This window comes from Eleginops maclovinus, chromosome 5 (genome assembly GCF_036324505.1).
Source record: "Eleginops maclovinus isolate JMC-PN-2008 ecotype Puerto Natales chromosome 5, JC_Emac_rtc_rv5, whole genome shotgun sequence".
Lineage (NCBI taxonomy): Eukaryota > Metazoa > Chordata > Actinopteri > Perciformes > Eleginopidae > Eleginops > Eleginops maclovinus.
In genome coordinates, this window is record NC_086353.1 from 13,249,308 (window position 1) to 13,272,549 (window position 23,242).

Sequence of the window (23,242 nt, forward strand, 5' to 3'; positions counted from 1 at the left end):
CAGTTAGTTTAATCAAAGATAACTCTGATGAGTCACAGTTGATGTCAGATTGCAGGTCTTCTCTTGGAAAGACAGTAACATTTGCTGAAACAGTCAAATGTGATGATGAAGGCGTTTACCCACAGAGAGAGGCATCTGAGTTGTCAGAGAAGGAGACCATGTCTGTAAAGGAGCTGATGAAAACATTCCAGACTGGGCAGGATCCTTCGAAAACTAAAGATGGGCTTTTTGAACAAAAAGCTGTTGGTCCCGCTTCTGATTCAACAATGATATCTGAATCAGGAGATTCTAAAGATATTCAAACAACTGAGGAAGCTGCTAAAGAAGGGACAAAATTACAATCCATAACTCAGAATCTCACAATTTTGCACCAACAGAGTGAGGCCAACAACTCTTGCTCAACAGACCTAAAGGGTAGACCAGTAAGCTTAAGCAGAGATCACTCTGAGGAATATGAGACAATTTCAGATAGTGCCTATTTTGGAAAGACAGTAACATTTGCTGAAACAGTTCAATGTGAGGAAAGCTCTAGCCAACAGAGCGAGTCATCTGAGTTGTCAGAGAAAGATACTATGTCTGTAAAGGAGCTTTTGAAAGCATTCCAGACTGGGCAAGATCCCTCAAAAACTAAAGCTGGACTTTTTGAACACAAAGCTGTTGCTCCTGCTTCTGATTCAACAATGATATCTGAATCAGGAGATTCTAAAGATATTCAAACAACTGAGGAAGCTGCTAAAGAAGGGACAAAATTACAATCCATAACTCAGAATCTCACAATTTTACACCAACAGAGTGATGCCAACAACTCTTGCTCAACAGACCTAAAGGGTAGACCAGTAAGCTTAAGCAGAGATCACTCTGAGGAATATGAGACAATTTCAGATAGTGCCTATTTTGGAAAGACAGTAACATTTGCTGAAACAGTTCAATGTGATGAAAGCTCTAACCAACAGAGCGAGTCATCTGAGTTGTCAGAGAAAGATACTATGTCAGTGAAGGAGCTTTTGAAAGCATTCCAGACTGGGCAAGATCCCTCAAAAACTAAAGCTGGACTTTTTGAACACAAAGCTGTTGCTCCTGCTTCTGATTCAACAATGATATCTGAATCAGGAGATTCTAAAGATATTCAAACAACTGAGGAAGCTGCTAAAGAAGGGACAAAATTACAATCCATAACTCAGAATCTCACAATTTTACACCAACAGAGTGATGCCAACAACTCTCGCTCAGCAGACCTAAAGGGTAGACCAGTAAGCTTAAGCAGAGATCACTCTGAGGAATATGAGACAATTTCAGATAGTGCCTATTTCGGAAAGACAGTAACATTTGCTGAAACAGTTCAATGTGATGAAAGCTCTAACCAACAGAGCGAGTCATCTGAGTTGTCAGAGAAAGATACTATGTCTGTGAAGGAGCTTTTGAAAGCATTCCAGACTGGGCAAGATCCCTCAAAAACTAAAGCTGGACTTTATGAACACAAAGTTGGGGCTTCTTGCATTTCAACATTGATATCTGAATCAGAAGATTTTAAAGAAATACAAACGACTGAACAAAGCCCTATGCAGGAGCCCAAATCACAAACCCACACTGCTCACAGTCTCAAAAATGCACAAGAGGAATTAGAGACAGTTTCAGATCATTCTTATTTTGGAAAGACAGAAAAATTTGATGATGGTAGCATAAGTCCACAGATGGAGCCATCTGAGTTGTCAGGGAAAGTGACTACGTCTGTAAAGGAGATGATGAAAGCATTCCATACTGGAGAAGACCCTTCAAAAAGTAAAGCTGGGTTAAGTGCACACAAATCCATTGCTCCTTCTTGTATTTCAACAACGATATCTGAATCGGTAGGGCCTCAAAACGTACAGACGACTGAACACAGTCCCAAACAGGAGCCACAATTGCAAGCAATAATCTTAAAGAGAGATAACTCTGAGGAATTACAGCTAATTTCAGATATCGCTTATTTCGGAGAGACAGTGGAAATTGATGATACAGTTCAGTTTGATGATGGAAGGGATAGCCCTAATAGAGAAGAGTCAGAGTTTTCAGGGAATGGCTGGGGCAAGATGCAGTTGAAAGAACCACACATAATCACCAGTAGGAGTTTATCTGAAGACATGCATATCAGCCCTGATCGCAGACCTTCCGAGGATTTCAGTGCTGATATAAAAGCTGAGCTCGAAGAAAGCCCTGAGTACCAGCTTTTTAAGAGAACATCAACAGCTGAAGATGTAATCAATCAGCGGGAGGCATCTGAGGATGAAACCATAGCGGATTCTAATACAAATCCAGCACCCATCTCTAGTCCCTGTTTAAAAAGTTATTTTGGGGGAGGTGCTTTTCCTATTGAAAAACAAATAAAAGATGATGATCCAAGTCCAGAGAATCCTGAGCATCAAGATATGACTGATTCCTTAATCACTAATGTCGACATTAGGACACCCCATTTCAGCCCAGAGAGTGAAAACTATCAAGGACTTGCAGTGACACATCAACGGACCAATGAAATGCTTACTTACTCTACTAAAAGAGAAGAAACAGACATCATGCCTTCACAGGAGAAAAGACTTCATGAAGCAAGCAGAGATGATCCGAAGATTGATCACGGAAGCAAAACATTTTTTACACAAACTGACACTCGGGTAACAGAGGTGGAAATCGAGAAGCCACAACATCAAAAAGTTCACATTGAGAGAAACAAATTTAGCCAGGCACCACATGCAGTAAAAGATATGTCAGGGATGTTGTCTTTAATGAACAGGGACTTGGATCAGTGTCTGGAAGCAAGGCCTGTGGTAAGTCAGCCACCGGACGTGGATATTGTTCAGGAACATTTTGAACAAATGATTTTAACAAAGGAAAAAGAAAAAGAAATTCTTACATTTGTCAATAGCGAAAATAAAGGAGCAGTAGGGGGAACAACAGGGGGTACAACACAAGAACCAGATCACGCACCAGCAGAAGAACATCCAATTACATGGGGTGATGGAAAAATAGACAGTGAATGTGAAGAAGCCAAAAAAGTGAAAAAGACATTTGGAAGTTTGTCAGTCATGAACAATGACATCGATCCATATCTAGAAGCTATGCCTGTTGCTCGTCCAACAATAGAAGAGGATAATGTGCAGGACACATCTGAAACCAACAATTCTTTCACTGATGAAAATAAAGGAGCAACAGTGGATGGCACAACACAAGAAATAGTTTGTAAGAGAAAACTATAAGGTCACAGAGAGAGATGAAGAAATGGACACATATTTCAAAGAAACCACTGCAACCCTAAATGAAGAACTCCCAATGGAGGAAAAGTGGATAGAGAGAAAGACTTCAAATCAGCCATCTACAAAAGTGAAGGAGATGTCAGGCATGCTATCACTACTCAATAGTGACTTGGACAAGTACCTCAAGGACAGTCCAATGAAATATAGACCTCAAGAAGAGGACACCATCCAGGAGAAATTTGAACAAGTTACCCTCACCAAAAAACAAAAATCATCTAAAACACATCAGGTAAGTAGTACCTACGTGGGTGATAATATAAGTGCAGAGACTTATGAACATTCTGGTGTGGTTGAACTCAAGGAACTTATGCCTGGTCCTGTATTGGAGACATCAGTCGAAGAAGTTTGCATGGAAAGGAAAATGCATCCTGAAAAGTCTACAACTGAGAGGGATATGTCAGGCATGTTGTCACTACTCAGTAGTGACTTGGATCAATATGTCATGGAAAGGCCAGTGGCAATACAATGCCATCCAGAAAAAACAGATCTAGTCCATGTGAACTACAAAAAACGTATACTGACGAGTAGTAACTCAGAGGAAAATATCGATGTAAAAGCAAATGAAGTTATGCAGACCAACGTAGTTAGAGTCAAAGAATTGCCACCAAGCTCTGTATATGAGATACCATTAGAAGCAGATTGCATTCAGAGAAGGTCACAGCAACAACAGTCTGCAAATGAAAGGGATATGTCAGGCATGTTGTCATTGCTCAGTACTGACTTAAATCATTACTTAAAGGAAAAGCCTATGGTTTTACAATGCCCCCCAGAAGAGCAGGTAGTCCTTGAAAACTACACGGAAATTATACTACCTAAGGACACCAACAGGGAAAGTCTTTCAAATTCCCCTGAACATAGGATGTCACCACAAGAAACACATTCAGACTTTGTGGACTTAAGTGAAAAGAAAGCCTTAAAAAGTGGATGGCCGACATGTTCCCACGAAGATGAAGAATCCATTAGCTTTTCAGCTGAAAAAAGCGAGGCTAAAATCTCACCATGTGCAGAATCATATTTCCATGACTCTGCTGATGTGGCGTTTGGCATTACAAAGTCATATTTATCAATTAAAGACACATATTTGCAACTACCAAGTAGTTCTGACACATCACAACGACCATCTCATTTGGAGAACTTAAACAGTGTGGTTGATAGTGACCCCGTTATAATGGCATGTCATCAAGACTCCTTAGAGGGAAGTCCTCTAATGGAGGATAGATCTTCAAACAGATCCCCAGATTCAATTGAGCCAAGCCCTAGCAGAGAATCTCCTTGTCCAGACTCTCTTGAGGGAAGTCCCACTCAATCTAAAGACTCAGAATTTAAGGTGCCAGCCAAGACGGCTGTTTACGAGGACTATGCCTCACAGCTTAAAGCATGTTATAATTATGACAACAATATTTATGTGGATGACAGTGAAGCTGGTCAGCCAGCAAACAACTATGAAATCATCCAAAATGAAAGAGGGAATAAGGAGGACTTTCATTCCTGCTCAGAAACCTTAACTGCCAACATGTTTTCTGAACCCAGCAGGAATCCTCACATGTTCATAAGGCAAGACTCTCTCGAAGCAGAAGAGAATGATGTCACCGACAAACAGGTCACCCCTGAAGAGGATATGTTCAAAATGGCAGCAAAGATCAAAACATTTGATGAGATGGATCAGGATTATAATGTAAAGAGAGACAAATTAGAGACAGGTGATCTCAGAGAAGATCATCAAGATCAAAGCTTTGGCCCAGGTTTAGAGACCTTCTCACAAAATACACCTGAGTCATTTGGTGAGGCAACAGGTATTGGTGTTAAAATTCAAGAGGAGATGGAAAATCAGTCACAACTATCTGTCTTGCTGTCAGGAGAAAGACGACTGGATATTTATAAAGATAAAGATGCTGTAGATGGTGACCAGCCATCAGTAACCGAGACACTTTTTTCCAGTCACGTGAAAGGTGAACACCATTCAGATGATGACAATGAAGTTGAGTCACCACTTACAGGTTCAAGTGCTGTTAGTGAACCTCATGCTATGGTGTGTACTAAGGAACTAGAATCTGTCATTGCAGGGTTTAAGGTTAAGAATGGTGCAGTCCTAAATTCACAGCTTGAGGCTGAGGAACAGATTAATATTCGTCCTTCAGAAGACCAGAAAACTACTGATAAAACAGCTGTTCGAACACCAAGTGACAAGAGAACCCCTGATCCATTCCTGTTTCAAGAGGGAAAGCTTTTTGAAATGACCAGAGGGGGAGCTATTGATATGACGAGAAGAAGTTTTGATGACGGAGAAGCATATGCATTTTTCCATTTAGGGGAACATTCAGTGGATGGCGTTGAACCAGAGAAGACTGGGGAAGGTCAAACTGAGCATTTATCTTTAGAGAATAGTGATTATATTACAGAAACAACCCTTCAAGAGTGTCAGGGTGCCAATAAGACAATTCCTACTCCAAAACCCAGAACTCTCATCAAACACTCAAGTGACAAGTCAGGGAGTGGGAAGCCACTTTGTGAAGCTGATCTCGGCAGTTCCGTAGAGGTTCAGCTTGATTCCCCCAGTTCTATGGAGAGACTTACCATCATTCAAAGTGATGTTGAAAATCTTGACAGCCTTGGTTTAGGTTATCTGGACTCTACCATTGCAGACCTTCAATCAGAGATAACATCCACAGATACCCATTCAACATACTCAAAGCAGAGCCATGGTTCCTCAGAATCATCTCCTGATGAAGATGATGAAGAGGAGGAGGAGCAGGAGGAGGAGGAAGAAGATGATGAAGAAGATCAGTGCTCGGTTATAGAGGTGTCCTTTTCATCTTCACAGGCTGGCTTCAAAGCATGTCATCTTGATTCGCCTCCACATTCAGAAATAACCTTGAAAGACTCTGAGAATTCTGAGGTGGATTGCTTTAAAAAAAAAGTAAATACAAGCTCAACTTTGGATCGTAGGACTAGATCTGAGGCCGATAGCGACACAAATCAATCCTCTAAGAAAGACCACAGGAGTTATTCTGACAGTAGTCAACCAATTGATAAATCCAACCTTTCCCCTTCCAAATATCCTGTTTTAATAAAGCAGAAACCTCCAGCTCAGAGAGTCTCGTCCTCTCACCAAAGGAGAGAAGTCCAACTCTCTACAACAACAGACACATCTGTTAGGTCTTTGGATGCTGATGATCTAAGCAGCACTAGTTACACAAGTCCAGACACTGTTATCTTCACTTATGACATCCCAGCCTCACACAGTTCTGATTCTGAAGGCAATTCGTTGCCTGGGAGGCAACCATCTTCTGGGAGAGAAGATGTTTTTGAATCAAGGCCTGCCTGGGATGACACAGTGGAAACTCAGATGCAGAGAAACAGCGATGAGCCATCTCCAAAATGTACGCCAGGTATGGCCAGATCTACATGAGCTTTTGCTTTCTTATCTCTTCTCCTTGGCAACAAGACCCATTTTCCTTTTCCTTAGAATATACCGTCAAGAAAGTCATTTGTGCTGATTTCATGTTTTGTGATTTGTCTTGTGCCCTTTTACAAACATTTTTTCTTTGTGTAATAGTGTGTGTGTGTGTGTGTGTGTGTGTGTGTGTGTGTGTGTGTGTGTGTGTGTGTGTGTGTGTGTGTGTGTGTGTGTGTGTGTGTGTGTGTGTGTGTGTGTGTGTGTGTGTGTGTGTGTTTGCATGTTGGTTATTTTCTTTTCCATCTGTTTGTGTTTATGCAATCTCAAGATTGAATGGCCTTATTGTTAAAGACGAAGTAGCTATGACAATTTTGATGTAAACCATCACTATTGTATTGGTATACTGTATGTACTACTAATACAGCTTTACTAATATTAGCATCAACACCCCTTTACCAGCACATTACTGTCATTGCTTATACTAATGATTAAAAACATAATGTGCTAATTATGACCAAATAATCATAGCCTGTAAACAAGTTGTGAACTCCTCTTCTTAGTGACAAATCCAACCTTTATGTGATCGTTTATGTCAACATTACATCCATTTAATTTAATTTCTAACATAAAGATATACACATCAAATATTTTGTATATATGACTTGTACCTGCAATGTCAAAAAAAGCTATATTTTTTATATACATATATATGAGTAATGGTATTCTACACCTTGAACTATTAACCATGATAATAAAACGTAATGATTGGCTCTTACGGCAATTTTTTAGTGGATTGGCAGGATGATGCTGACAGGAAAGAGGAGACATTAGCTATCGTTGCAGATCTTCTTGGTTTCAGCTGGACTGGTAAGTTGTCCAATAACGTAATCATTTTGATTGCATTTCTTCTTTTATGTTGTATGTATTCTTGTTTTAGCTGATAAACAAACAAAATATGGTTTACATTACTTTTTTTTCATTCCATTTTTAACGCTTTAGAACTGGCAAGAGAACTGGAATTCAGTGAAGATGATATTAAACTAGTGCGAACAGAGAATCCTAATTCCCTCCAAGAGCAGAGCCATGCCTTGCTGCAGCGCTGGGTTGAACGGGAAGGCAAACATGCCACAGGTACATGGCGTGATGGTCTTAAAGATTACATTTTAGTTGAATTTTTCAATAAAAACCCTTTGAATGCTGAACATTTCTGCTTAGTTTGAATGTGATCATTTGTGTATTCTATAGATCTATATATTAATATTGTAGATGTAATGTAATCTTATATTTGCAATTTCTAAATCATTGCTTTGTTGGGTTAATTATATGTTGTTGTTTTTTACTGTTTATTACTCTATTGTTAATTGTTTCAATTTCTCCACAGAGGACTGTCTTATTAAGAGACTAACCAAGATCAACCGCATGGACATTGTCCATCTCATTGAAACCCAGATGAACAAGTCAGTTCAAGAGCAAACATCTAGAACATATGCGGAAATAGAAAAGACACTGGATCACAGTGAAGGTACTCAAATGAACCACAAGTTTGAAAGCTCTATCTTAAACCAGGCTATATTTAGTTTTTTGTTAACACCTTGTTCAGCTTATTCATCAAGTGTGTGTTTTTTCAGTATCAGTAGCTCTATCTTTAGTTCAAGAGGATGCAGACAGCCCCCGAATCGTAAGAAGGGTGGAGTCAGACCGCAGACCACCCCCAGCTGTTTCTGAAGAGGACCTATCAGTTGCTTCCCTACTGGATATTCCTTCCTGGGCAGAGCCTGTTGGACACACACACTCAGAGAGCATGCATGGTGACCTGTTGGAGGAGCTTGAGATCCCACAGTAAATGATTTATTTAAAATAACTCATCATTTCACCATTCTTGCCTAATAAGCATAAAGACATAAAGAAATTGTCAAAACTGTTTTTTTATTGAGGTTAATATAGAACATGTCACTAAGCAACAATCTTTTGTCACCTATTTATGGGACTTTGACATATCATATTAATGCTTAGTCATATTTTGTGATGTCGTCTTCTTTCTGTGTTACAGTGAATTGAATCCTAACCTGTGGACCTCTGAAGATATTATTACTCAAGAACCTACAAGTTATGATAATTCTAATGAGCAAGTGAGTACACTTTCCACTTCAAAAGAAGAAGCATTGAGGAGCCACGCAACACAGGTTTATGGCCTCAAAGTGAAAGTACAGCAAGATTGCTGCAGTAATTATTTCACCAGGTCTGTCCAAGGTGGCCCTCTAATTCAAAGCCAAGTCAAAGATGACACCAGCCAGTCATTACCATTGAAGAAGTGTGTTCGGGAAGATGAGCAAGGGCAATCAGCTGAATTTCTGAAGTTACCATCATCAATATCTGCCAGAAACTTTGTTTTGAGCCTATCAGAGTCAGACCAAGCTGAGACTGACTTCAGTGAGCTTTGTAATAAGTTAAGCTATACACCAGAGCATACAGACACGTCTACAACCACTGTCAGAAGATGTCAGTTGCCTGACCCTAGCCTGTTAGTCTTACCACCAGGGGACAATCAAGTAACTCTGGTCCTGAATGAATACGACACAGATGAAGCTAAAAAAAGCAGGCTCTCTCAGAAGTGTACTGATGTACTGTTTGATCATGACAAGATCTCTCCGGTTTCAGGTAGAGATAAGGGGTTTAAAAGCCTCAATTCAGGCAAGAAAGAAGATACAAAACCCAAAGTGTGCAGTGAAGGGTTTTGGGAAAACATGCCCTTCATTGATGATTTAATTGAACCCATTATTGCTACAGCTAAGTGCAGCAGGATGAAACCATTTAAGATGAAGGTACCAAAGACCGATTTTCCTGACAGTCTTGCAACGAGTTGCCCTGCTCCCATGGCTTGTGACTCAACTGATAACAACTCTCTTGTAAAACAATCACCTGAGGATGACGTGACTTTTCCTTCCACTTTTTTAGAATACAGGCCATTCACCCCTGGTACTTTGGCATCTGACGAGCAGGGTATCCCATTTTTACCTGTTAATGAAAGGCCTTCCTCACCAGATTCACAGACTTCTCAGTGCAGTTTCTCATTTCTTGAACTCTTGCTCTCAGAACCTATACGTGCCCAACTTATGAGTCAATATTGTGATTATTATTTACTATATACAGGAGGAAATCTACCCTTGCAACCATTCTGCAACTACCCAACTGAACTGTGTCAGGGTAACCCCATGACAATGGAGTTTGTAGCTTCAGATCGTTTGCAATATTCTATGAATACTCCATCACCTCTTGATCAATGTGACGATAAAACAAGCAGATATGCACCAGGCTTATTGAAATGGCAGGTAAGAGCTGAAGAAAGTGCAGCGATGTTTGGTGCTGCTGTTCCAGCCTCAACATACCTTGCACATTCTGATGTAAAAAGTATCTATAGTGCAGATAAAGACGGTTTCAGTCACACCGAGTCAAGTTCATTTCAGCTATGTCCATCCTCATCAGAAGCACCAAAACAGCCAAGGACAAGTAGTGAATCTTTCCTTGATTACTGGTTTTCTAAGTTAAATCCAACATCCTCTGGATGCATACAATCACATCATCAATCATATCATAATTTAACAACCATTAAACAAAACACTCTAAAGCACAATGATATACAAGAATCATTCGCAAAAAACTCAGATATCACATATCAAAATAAATCTGTAGAGTCTTGCCACATGTTCAAACAACAATCAACACCCACACCAACTGTCTTTAACTTGGTGGAGAGAACAAAATTCATTTTTGAGTTTCCAAATAAAAATAGGTATGATGAGAACAGACCAGATTCTCCTCAGTCAGATTTGTCAGATTATGAACTTGATGTGTTATTTAGTAGCAGGGCATTGTCCCCAGAATCAATATCTTCTGATTTTGACTTTTCTTTCCCGCAAGACTGGTCGGTAGACTTTCGAGCATCCTCCCTAGATTCTGTGGAGTCAGTTGAGCAACATTCTTTGTCTTGTGCAATGACATTTGGCCCAATGAAAAGTCAACATTGTAACTACTACTTGCACTACTCTCAAAATATGCCAGTATCACCTTTTTCAACACTGTCAGATATTGAGTATTCCAGATCCTGTCTTGAGGAATTATTTGATGAAAATAGACCAGATTCGCCAGATTCATTTACCTTACCAGTTGCTGCTAAACAATCAAGCGTAACTAAATCTGGGTCCCCACCATTGTCAAAAGCAAGAGCTCTCACATATGCAGATGTTGTGCGTGGCCTAACACATGACAATCAAGCAGAAGCTTTGTTGGTCTGCGCACCATTTGAGTTTGTTCCTATTTGGCCTCAGTTAGTGTCATCAGACAACAAGTGGACTCACTCCTCAATAGAGGACTGGGTCACAAAAGTTGAATCACAGTCTCCCGAATCAGTGGCGTCTCTAAGTGGACAAAGACCACTTTCTCCTGACTCACCTGTTCCTCAGTTCAGATTTCCCCATATCTGTTACGATATGGAATTGTCAAGGAACAGGTCATTCACACCACAATCAACATTTTCAGACTGGGAAGGTACTGATCTGTGTCTAGAAAACTTATTTGAACCTACCAGACCAGATTCTCCTCAGTCAGATTGGTCAGACTATGAACTTGATGTGTTATTTAGTAGCAGGGCATTGTCCCCGGACTCCATATCTTCTGATTTTGACTTTTCAACCCTGCAGGACTGGTTAGCAGACTTTAGAGCATCCTCCCCAGAGTCGGTGGCATCTCAATGTGAACGTAGGGCCCTCTCTCCTGACTCACCTGTTCCTCAGTACTGTTGTCACTATTCTGGTGAACATGTGGAATTGTCAAGGCAAAGATCATTTACACCACAATCATTATTTTCGGATTGGGAAGATACTGATCTGTGTCTAGAAAACCTATTTGAACCTACCAGACCAGATTCTCCTCAGTCAGATTGGTCAGACTATGAACTTGATGTGTTATTTAGTAGCAGGGCATTGTCCCCGGACTCCATATCTACTGATTTTGACTTTTCAACCCTGCAGGACTGGTTAGCAGACTTTAGAGCATCCTCCCCAGAGTCGGTGGCATCTCAATGTGAACGTAGGGCCCTCTCTCCTGACTCACCTGTTCCTCAGTACTGTTGTCACTATTCTGGTGAACATGTGGAATTGTCAAGGCAAAGATCATTTACACCACAATCATTATTTTCGGATTGGGAAGATACTGATCTGTGTCTAGAAAACCTATTTGAACCTACCAGACCAGATTCTCCTCAGTCAGATTGGTCAGACTATGAACTTGATGTGTTATTTAGTAGCAGGGCATTGTCCCCAGAATCCATATCTTCTGATTTGGACTTTTCTATCCCGCAAGACTGGTTGGCAGACTTTCGAGCATCCTCCCCAGATTCTGTGGAGTCAGTTGAGCAACATTCTTTGTCTTGTGCAATGACATTTGGCCAAATGAAAAGTCAACATTGTAACTACTACTTGCAGTACTCTCAAAATATGCCAGTATCACCTTTTTCAACACTGTCAGATATTGAGTATTCCAGATCCTGTCTCGAGGAATTATTTGATGAAAATAGACCAGATTCGCCAGATTCATTTACCTTACCAGTTGCTGCTAAACAATCAAGCGTAACTAAATCTGGGTCCCCACCGTTGTCAAAAGCAAGAGCTCTCACATATGCAGATGTTGTGCGTGGCCTAACACATGACAATCAAGCAGAAGCTTTGTTGGTCTGCGCACCATTTGAGTTTGTTCCTATTTGGCCTCAGTTAGTGTCATCAGACAACAAGTGGACTCACTCCTCAATAGAGGACTGGGTCACAAAAGTTGAATCACAGTCTCTCGAATCAGTGGCGTCTCTAAGTGGACAAAGACCACTTTCTCCTGACTCACCTGTTCCTCAGTTCAGATTTCCCCATATCTGTTACGATATGGAATTGTCAAGGAACAGGTCATTCACACCACAATCAACATTTTCAGACTGGGAAGGTACTGATCTGTGTCTAGAAAACTTATTTGAACCTACCAGACCAGATTCTCCTCAGTCAGATTGGTCAGACTATGAACTTGATGTGTTATTTAGTAGCAGGGCATTGTCCCCGGACTCCATATCTTCTGATTTTGACTTTTCAACCCTGCAGGACTGGTTAGCAGACTTTAGAGCATCCTCCCCAGAGTCGGTGGCATCTCAATGTGAACGTAGGGCCCTCTCTCCTGACTCACCTGTTCCTCAGTACTGTTGTCACTATTCTGGTGAACATGTGGAATTGTCAAGGCAAAGATCATTTACACCACAATCATTATTTTCGGATTGGGAAGATACTGATCTGTGTCTAGAAAACCTATTTGAACCTACCAGACCAGATTCTCCTCAGTCAGATTGGTCAGACTATGAACTTGATGTGTTATTTAGTAGCAGGGCATTGTCCCCGGACTCCATATCTTCTGATTTTGACTTTTCAACCCTGCAGGACTGGTTAGCAGACTTTAGAGCATCCTCCCCAGAGTCGGTGGCATCTCAATGTGAACGTAGGGCCCTCTCTCCTGACTCACCTGTTCCTCAGTACTGTTGTCACTATTCTGGTGAACATGTGGAATTGTCAAGGCAAAGATCATTTACACCACAATCATTATTTTCGGATTGGGAAGATACTGATCTGTGTCTAGAAAACCTATTTGAACCTACCAGACCAGATTCTCCTCAGTCAGATTGGTCAGACTATGAACTTGATGTGTTATTTAGTAGCAGGGCATTGTCCCCAGAATCCATATCTTCTGATTTGGACTTTTCTATCCCGCAAGACTGGTTGGCAGACTTTCGAGCATCCTCCCCAGATTCTGTGGAGTCAGTTGAGCAACATTCTTTGTCTTGTGCAATGACATTTGGCCAAATGAAAAGTCAACATTGTAACTACTACTTGCAGTACTCTCAAAATATGCCAGTTCCACCTTTTTCAACACTGTCAGATATTGAGTATTCCAGATCCTGTCTCGAGGAATTATTTGATGAAAATAGACCAGATTCGCCAGATTCATTTACCTTACCAGTTGCTGCTAAACAATCAAGCGTAACTAAATCTGGGTCCCCACCGTTGTCAAAAGCAAGAGCTCTCACATATGCAGATGTTGTGCGTGGCCTAACACATGACAATCAAGCAGAAGCTTTGTTGGTCTGCGCACCATTTGAGTTTGTTCCTATTTGGCCTCAGTTAGTGTCATCAGACAACAAGTGGACTCACTCCTCAATAGAGGACTGGGTCACAAAAGTTGAATCACAGTCTCCCGAATCAGTGGCGTCTCTAAGTGGACAAAGACCACTTTCTCCTGACTCACCTGTTCCTCAGTTCAGATTTCCCCATATCTGTTACGATATGGAATTGTCAAGGAACAGGTCATTCACACCACAATCAACATTTTCAGACTGGGAAGGTACTGATCTGTGTCTAGAAAACCTATTTGAACCTACCAGACCAGATTCTCCTCAGTCAGATTGGTCAGACTATGAACTTGATGTGTTATTTAGTAGCAGGGCATTGTCCCCGGACTCCATATCTTCTGATTTTGACTTTTCAACCCTGCAGGACTGGTTAGCAGACTTTAGAGCATCCTCCCCAGAGTCGGTGGCATCTCAATGTGAACGTAGGGCCCTCTCTCCTGACTCACCTGTTCCTCAGTACTGTTGTCACTATTCTGGTGAACATGTGGAATTGTCAAGGCAAAGATCATTTACACCACAATCATTATTTTCGGATTGGGAAGATACTGATCTGTGTCTAGAAAACCTATTTGAACCTACCAGACCAGATTCTCCTCAGTCTGAATGGTCAGACTATGAACTTGATGTGTTATTTAGTAGCAGGGCATTGTCCCCAGAATCCATATCTTCTGATTTGGACTTTTCTATCCCGCAAGACTGGTTGGCAGACTTTCGAGCATCCTCCCCAGATTCTGTGGAGTCAGTTGAGCAACATCCTTTGTCTTGTGCAATGACATTTGGCCAATTGAAAAGTCAACATTGTAACTACTACTTGTACTACTCTCAAAATAGGCCAGTATCACCTTTTTTAATGCTGTCAAGTTTAATGTGTTCTCATTCTTGTCTTGAGGAAGTGTCTGACCAGCGCAATCCAGATTCATGCAGTTTACCGGTTGAAGCTAAACAACCTGCTGAAAGCTCTGCTTCAGCCCAAGAGTCACAGATAACAATGACCCTTCACCAACAGGTCTCCCATGATTCCATGGCATTAGAATGCACAATGTATACTAAGAAATACACTGTAAAACATAAGCCTTTCATTAACAACTTAATGTCACATTTGTATGATCCAATCTATAAAGGAAATTGTTCTTGCTGTGAATCTACCCTTGAAAAACACACACACATAGACGATCTATGTCATAAAGAAAAATATCTCTGCAACAAAGTACATTACTTTCAAAATTCAGTTGATAAATTGTCTGAGAAGTCTTGTGATCAAAACAAATTTAAAGACTTGTCCAAGTCTTTTCTATTTGAATGCAACATACCAGACTCCAAACAATTACAGGAATCTTTAGTGTCCCACTCAAAAGTACTTGATCTTATTTTAAAAGACTTGCATCCTGAATTGCCAAAGCCACAAACTGAAACAGATGAAACGGAACCCATAGCTTCCACCTCAAGCACAATCTGACTAGTCTTTTTATTTCAGGCTTCCTTCTCCGACAGCAAAGAACCTAAGTTTGATCATTCCAGATTACACATGTGTAGCCAGTTTTGCAATCAGTTGAGTCACATCCCATCTCTTGAAATTTTCTATGAGTTTCATCATGCTGTCTGGCCAAAGGAGGCTTTCCATGAACAAACTCAAGCAAAGAGAGAACCAGTGAAACAAATTTTATTTTTGCTCAAACATAAACGGACTGACTCTGAATCACAATTAAAGATGACCCAAGCCCAAGATTTGTTTTCCAAGAACATAAAAAGAGAATCCATGAGCGAGGACAAGAGCAAAGGTTCCATGGCGTCGGTAAGACAGCACAAGCTCTTGCTCAGTAGTGATTGCAGTGTTGCAGTGCATATGGCACAATGCATATGGCAATACATAAAGTTTGAATGTAGAACTCTTGCCCAAAGCTTTTACTAATAATGCCCAGAAGCTTCACTGTCTTGCTGTGGAATGTTTGCATCAGAGCAGGAGAAGTGATTTTTTTCGGTGAAGCACAACTAATGGAAGTTAAAGAATGGCCCGCTTTTAGTGACATGAGATGCCTGTCCTTATATGGAACATTCTCATAAGATACATAAATAAAAAACTAACCCAAATACTAAGTGATTCATTTAATTAGCTTGACCTGACCTATTCAAGTCCAAGGAGTTTCAAGTCCCGAGTTTTACCATAAGGTGCTATCGTTATTTTTTTAGATTACAATAAACTGAAGTTGAAATATGTTTTATAGCGATATATAGATATTCACTTAACAGCTTTACATTTCTAACCTAACTGGTGCACTGTTCTATCTATACAGCCTTATTTAATTTAGCTGGATATTAAATTTAGTTCAGTTGCAGAATTACATTTGAGGATATTATTGCATTTCAGTAGCTAGACATTGAATCCCTCTACTGCCCCTCTCCTACATATCGTCTCAAATGTCAATTGAAGGGACACTACAACACATTTTATAATTCTGCAATAAGCTTTGCATGAAGTGGGATTCTGTCATTACTGTAATCACATAATTATTTACATTTTGGAAGATGGGGCAAACCTGCAGTATAAGACAGTAGATTTGTTTTAATTGTAACATATACTTGAAACTAGTGAGCTTAGCATTGCCACAGTGCTTCCCTTCCTTTTTCTGATGACAAGGCAGCACAAACCTATTGAATAAGTGTACAATGTTGCATGTCCACCTTCCATGTTCCACCAAAGGCTTCACTTGACTCAAGTTTACTTGTGCCCTTCTTTTATTTTTGTAAAATGATATTGTTCTCATATCCCTAATCATGCTATTATCAAAGTTATTTTTAAAATATCATAAGAATGCAGCATCTGTATTGGTCAATACAAATCAGTAATGTATTAATGTGGTCTTAATGATAAATAGTATTAACATAAGATACTACTGCAATCACCTAAGGGGGCTACAAGTGAATTTCCTCAATTCAGGCACTGCTGTCATATAGATTTTCATTGACAAATGCATGCTTCTTTGACTATTCCTTTCATCACCAATATAAATCACAAATATTTATTTTCATTATTTCCCACTCCATTCTATTATTTTCTTGCAGGTTTCACCAGCATCTTTGAGGACAAATGTTTCAGAATCTTCAAAACATAAACAAGTTCACTTAGAAAAGAGTCAAGAGTTTCCAACTGAGAAACCAACTTCGGTACATGATTTAAACACAATTTGCTCTGAAAAACTGGAATTAGCACTTCCAGGTAACTACACACTAAGTAAAACACAATCTGATGTCCCATTGACCAAGCAAAGAAACTCACCTGAGGAAAAAGATCAAAAACTGTCATCCCCCAAACAAAGCCAAAAGTCTGACTCAGCAAAACCTTGCCTCGCAACCCCGGGCTTACTATGTCAGATAGCTCAAGAAAATCCAGATGAACAAATCCTCATGTCCTCAGAGTCCCCTCCAACACCACCAGAGACTGGGTCCCCTCAACTTGACCAGCTGCTCTCAGATCTGGAGAAGATGAAACTTAAATTTAGACCAGAGACACTTGACCCCCCTTTGTCAGAATGCAGTGATGAAAGCCCTGAGGCTGAGCAAATGTACGAGTATGAAGGCCCTTCACCTGAAAATCTCTGCCATACAGAGGAAAGTCATGACCTAAGAGTCAGCATGTCAACTACTACACAGCTTGGAGCAGATACTCATTTCAAAAATGTAGCCATCACAGAACCTGCACATTTCCAGACACCAATTCAAGATGCACCCAAAATATTATCAGTCACTCCTCATTTGACAAAAACCTCTGAGAAAACAGCACCATTAAGCCTTGGAAGTCATAAAGAGAGTCCTGTATCCCTTACTGACTCTCTTTCAACTCCAGAATCTCCCCAAAGATGTTTTGATGAGATGGAATCACTGAACTTAAGTATTCCTGTGGACATACTATCCCAGTCCAGCACATATGATGAAAATGCCACTGAGATATTTCCTTCAGTGTCTATCCCCAATGTATCTGCAAAGGGTATGTCTGATATACCTCAGGAAAATGTTTCTGAGGAAGATTTGATAAAGGACATACATCAAAACCAAGAAGAACTTGAATCAGCCGAGTCATCTAAAAATGCAATGGGTTTGAAAGAATCAACAAAGAATATCCAACCACAACTTCCACTTTTATGGGAGGATACTTTTTTTGAATCAATTCAGACTGACGAGGTCTCCTCTCAGTCTGTTTCTGAGTTAACTCCAGAAACAGTTACGTCAACAAGACATTTTTGTTTTGAGGAACTCATGGCAGATACTTCCCCAGGGAACTTGGAGAAATCTTCAGATGAGGACAGGCCAAGTACCAGTGGAAAGCATTCACAAGAATCTCTGACTGCACTAGACTTTGATTGTTTTGCCTCTCAGTCCTCTCCAGTTAAATCTAAAGCAGAGACGACTTCATTGACGTCTGATGAGGAGTACAGCCTCCCATCTGTGTATCCAGAGGCAACCATTTATATCCACATGCCTCCAGCATACAAAGAAGTTGTGAATAGTTGTGCAGACAGCCCAACCCTTGACTACTCTGACCCAGAGCCGTACTTTGACTGCAAACAGGCTGGATCAGATTGTTCAGAGCCTGATGAACCCAAGACAAGTACAAGGGCAAAAGGAGATCTACCCAACGAACATTACATTCATCCAAGAGTGCTAAAAATGGTGAACCAAAGAGTCCTGTTGTCTTCTGGAAGTGAAGACTTTGAAGATGCTTCTTTTATCCATGAGTCTTTTTATAAGGGACAAGAAAAGAGTCAAGAATCATTACACTATTCAGAAACATCGGATGAAGAATTCACATTGTGCAAGACTTCCCAACCACCTTCTGTCTTTAAACTTGGAGCATATTGTGATACTGATAAATCTCTCACAAGGGTAAGATGAGATTTGGTAAACCATCCCAACCTGCAAGATTTTTTCTTGGAGCTGAGCTTGAACAAATTGTTATAATTGCTTCAGAGAGGAATGTCTGCTAACCCTCCCGTCCCTGTTCACATGAATTGGATCTGATGGACTCCCCATATCCCTAATTTTACTTTAACGTATTTTAACCAGTCCTCACTCAGCATGTCACTGTGCTGCCTTTAAATGGCTGTATGACTCACTGTAATAACAAAAGCTACATGTTTTTTCATAAGTTGATGATAAGTCAACGCATGGAATTTTTTTTTTACTTACAGAATGCCATGTTGTACGTTCCAATTTAAGATACTAAAACTAATTGTAACATACTAAAAATCAACGGAAAGTACACCATACCACTCTGATTATTGCTTGCTTTGTAGCAATCGTGTTTTTTATCATATGTTGTCATCTATTAAATGTGAATGGATTTGTGTTGCTTGGTCAGGAGATCAGCGCAGAGCTCGGATTTATGTCAGAAAGTTCAGATGATGAATTTTTGACCACCAGAGTAGTGCGAAGAAGGGTTGTCATAAAGGTATCTGATGAAGTATGATTGAAGGTGTTTTATATGAGCATGCAGGGTGCAGTGTATTCAAAATAATGCTTGGTGTTTTCTATGAAGTGAAAATGTTAACTGTGTAACAGCCTTTCATTTCGTCAAATTTGAGGGTAAATGTGTGTTTAAAGATTAATATAGGGTTGATAAGAAATCTGCTACTTGGTTTGCAACTATGGCTGAACCTCTTGGTGGTGTTTTTTTCTGCTGTGGGCACTTTTTTATGTTGTTTTTGATACATGCAAGTTTGATTCCTGTATGCCAGGTCCCTATTCTATCACCAAATTATCTTTTAAAATATATGTCTGTTGTGCTTTTTCAGTTTAACGGCTTGTGTTTGAAGTGGATAAATAAGACATTAACATTGGACAGACCTAAGATAGCATTCCTGATTATTGTTTGTCTTATTTCCCTTATAGGCTGATGACATGCCTGACTTCCCCTCTCAGTCAGTGGTGGAAGAAAAGTACAAAGATGAAAATGGACACATTGTTGTCAAAAAGGTAAAGCAATATTCTATATAAACTCTCATTAGCACATCACATGGCAGTATTTAAACTGGTGAGTAAAGGCCAAGAAAGTGAATTTGTGCTCAATTCTCAAGGGTCTTTGTTGACTAGTTGCTCTACTTTATTCAGAGACAGCCAATATTACTTTTGAGAATGTGATTTACCTAATGGTCTCTAAACACATGATCTTCCTAAGGTTACGCGTAAAATAATTCGGAAGTGTGTTTCCGTGGATGGTTTGGAGCTTGAAGAGGTGTCATCTGAGGGAGCTCCACATGAGTCCATCAGTATGGCAGAGGGAGATGGATACTCTAAGGTGCTAAAGCGGACTGTAATTAAGAGTGAGGGAGATCAAACAGAGGTATGTTATGTGAATTATGTGTGTGTTCATCATCAGATTCCTCAAAATCTGATTAACATAAAAAGCCACAGCAACATTTAGACAACTAGTAATAAATAAAAGTCAATTGAACAGACTAACTTTGTCTTCCTAGGTAACATTTGCTGAATGTGAGGGATTCTCAGCATTAAGTCAGGAGACAGCTGAAGGTTGTAAGGTCAGTTGCAAGGAAAAGACAACGATGTTGGAGGGGGAAAGGAAAATGAGCCACCATGGTGATCCATTTTTATCCTCTGACCTACCCTCTGCCCAGGATGACTTCGAACAGGTTTGTGGATAACCGTGTTACGATTATTGTACACATTTTTATCTCACAGGCTTGTGAAGAGGTACCAAGTATCCGTTTTTTGTTTTCATTATTAAATAATTCCAAATTAAGTAAATGCTGTTCCCTCCATTTGATGCCACCAGGCACTAGGTTATATAGGTGGTTTTAGCAGAGCAGAGCTCCCTCATGTGGTAGAGAGCGAGACTGTCAAAGAAGATGGAACTGTGGTCAGGAGGTGTGTGTGTGTGTGTGTGTGTGTGTGTGTGTGTGTGTGTGTGTGTGTGTGTGTGTGTGTGTGTGTGTGTGTGTGTGTGTGTGTGTGTGTGTGTGTGTGTGTGTGTGTGTGTGACTACTTGCAACTGTGAAGTGCTCTAGGTCAATCAGTTCTGCAGATAGTGACTAATGTATGCTTATATATCATTAGCCACTAAGTAGCATACTGTAATATTTCTATCCTTTTTAAAGAAAAGAAAAAACAGAACAAGGATTCTACAGCTTTAAACTAGCTTTGCTCTGCATGATATCATAACTGAATGCTGGATTAACAAAGCATGAAATAATTTTTGAGTGTTTTGTTTCTTTCCCATAACATATTTTTCTTGCAGAGCCTTAGGGTTCCTTTTTTTGTTGACGCTGACTTATCTTTCTTTGTTTGTTTCCTCTCCCTCCATTCTCCCTCTCTAGGGCCCGCATGCGTAAAGGTTGCACCCACAGACGAACAGTCGTGAAGGAGGCTGGGCAGCGCAAACATGTCCTTCTAGAGCAAGAGGACAACCCTAGAAAAGGGTCAAAACCACACGACCTCCAGCAGCATCTCCACCAACTCTTTTACAGCTACTATAAAAAAGAGGAGGACAACAATGATAAAGAAGAAGAGGAGGAAGAGTAGAAGAGTGTGTAACACTTCACAAGACCCTTGCTCTGCCCATGCTAAAATCCCACCCTAATCCTATGCATAAACCACATGCAATCCCAGTGTGCACCACGGCACCTCAAAGCTGCCACTGTCTTCCCATTTTAGTCCTGGAATATGATCTTTTGATCACAATTTGTTTTGCTTTCATGTTCTCATGTTGTTTTGCCTTTTTGTGACCAAAGAAAGCCTTCTGTAGTTCTCCTCATTCATTTTACTTACCATGTCATTTTTATCTTGATGCTGTGGCAGAACAAAAAAAAAAACACAATGAAAAAACAGGAATACTTTCACATCCACTAACTCACAAACCTCCTGAAGGTAAAGACACTACCTGCAAAATACTGGTACTACTCTTTAAGTAGGTGCTTGGACTCAAAGACAATAACTCTCACACTGCACTGCCTCTCACTACCAGAGTTTCTCAGATATTCCTAACTAGAAAATGATCTTACTCACTGTACTAGCCTCTTGTTCTTTTGATTCAGGTGATCAAGATGTCACACAGAGAAAACCCGACTGTATCGACAGTGAAATTTACTGCTGCTGCTGTGTTTTGTGTAGGCATTGTGTAGTCTGTCTTTGGGAATAATATTTATCTATAATCTAGACATTACTGACATCAGTAGCCTAGTAATAATAATCACTAATGTAAAGTAGAGAAGGCATGACTAATCAACATCTGTCATTATGATCCTAGCTTTGACTGCTTTGTAATTCTATGGATTGCCCTTCTGCGTCTCTATCCCTTTATTGGTCTATCTTTTCTGTGTTATTATGTTTGGCTTTATTTATTTTGTTGGGCCTTTTTGTCTTAAATTGTTGTCTTGACTCATACTGTATGAATGTGGGTAATCTGTGAGTGATGTTGTACTGTGTATGTTTAAGTGTGAGCTAAAGAGATAGTATTGTCAGAATTATTGGAGGCTTATTTTAAACTCTGATTTTCAAGATTTTTTGGTTTATTTTAGTTTTGGATTTAAGTTTACTAGTAATTTAAGATTTAAGCCAACTGAACCTTTATTTGCCACTGGTGAATTCAATCATCACAGGTGTTTTAGAGTCACTGATATGAAAATTGGTTTCAGCTTTATTTAAGTTTAGAGGTTAATAGCTTATCTTTTGAACTTGTTTTGGACCAGTTTTTGGCAGTTGTGTTCTATTGTTTTTGAGTGAATGGGTCTGAGTGTAGTAGAACAAAGTGTGTGCCAGTTACTGTCAGAGAAGGAAACAAACATTATTTTACACAACACTGATTTGCACTCCTGTATGTCAGAAGGGAAGACCTCCATGCTTTTTGTGAACAGGAATATATATATAAGTTAGCCACAGAGATAGTTTCATGTTGGCTGGGCAGATGATAAATTAAACATGATGATACACAACGCACACGTGCAACGAGGCAGGTTGACAGCTTCACCATACCATTATTCACAGCTCTGAGCATCGCGACTTTATGTATCTACGACATGTAATGTATTTATTTCACTATCACTGTTTACTTTGTGATTTAGAAAATGTAAAATGCAAACTAGTGGAAGTTCACTGTGACAGGTATGCTTTTAATTTTGAAGAATCAGCATCCCTTTTCTGTGATGATGACAGTTATATAAATATACAATGCATATATAAATATCTATAAGGGCATGTATTACTGTATCAAAATTCAAATAGACAAAAACAAAATGGCTGCAGTGTGTCTATGGCTGAGAATAAAAGTCTACCAATGTAAAGCGCTGTATCTTTTTATATGGTTTTTGCAGTACAAAGTGTACAGTTCTGAATGACATGCAC

General features: G+C 39.9%; 1 protein-coding gene across 1 annotated transcript in view; it reads left to right on the plus strand.

Moving 5' to 3' along the window:
• ank2a (ankyrin 2a, neuronal) overlaps positions 1-23,181 on the plus strand; it is a 60,014-nt gene extending 36,833 nt beyond the window's left edge. Inside the window, exons 37-47 of the mRNA XM_063883722.1 lie at positions 6,542-6,673; positions 7,471-7,548; positions 7,681-7,812; positions 8,063-8,203; positions 8,310-8,520; positions 8,732-8,810; positions 19,778-19,861; positions 20,064-20,228; positions 20,362-20,535; positions 20,679-20,770; positions 21,220-23,181. Of these exons, the coding sequence (XP_063739792.1) occupies positions 6,542-6,673; positions 7,471-7,548; positions 7,681-7,812; positions 8,063-8,203; positions 8,310-8,520; positions 8,732-8,810; positions 19,778-19,861; positions 20,064-20,228; positions 20,362-20,535; positions 20,679-20,770; positions 21,220-21,424 (1,493 nt within the window). The 3' untranslated portion in view covers positions 21,425-23,181. The remainder of the gene's footprint in view (positions 1-6,541; positions 6,674-7,470; positions 7,549-7,680; positions 7,813-8,062; positions 8,204-8,309; positions 8,521-8,731; positions 8,811-19,777; positions 19,862-20,063; positions 20,229-20,361; positions 20,536-20,678; positions 20,771-21,219) is intronic.
• The last annotated feature ends 61 nt before the right edge of the window (positions 23,182-23,242 follow it).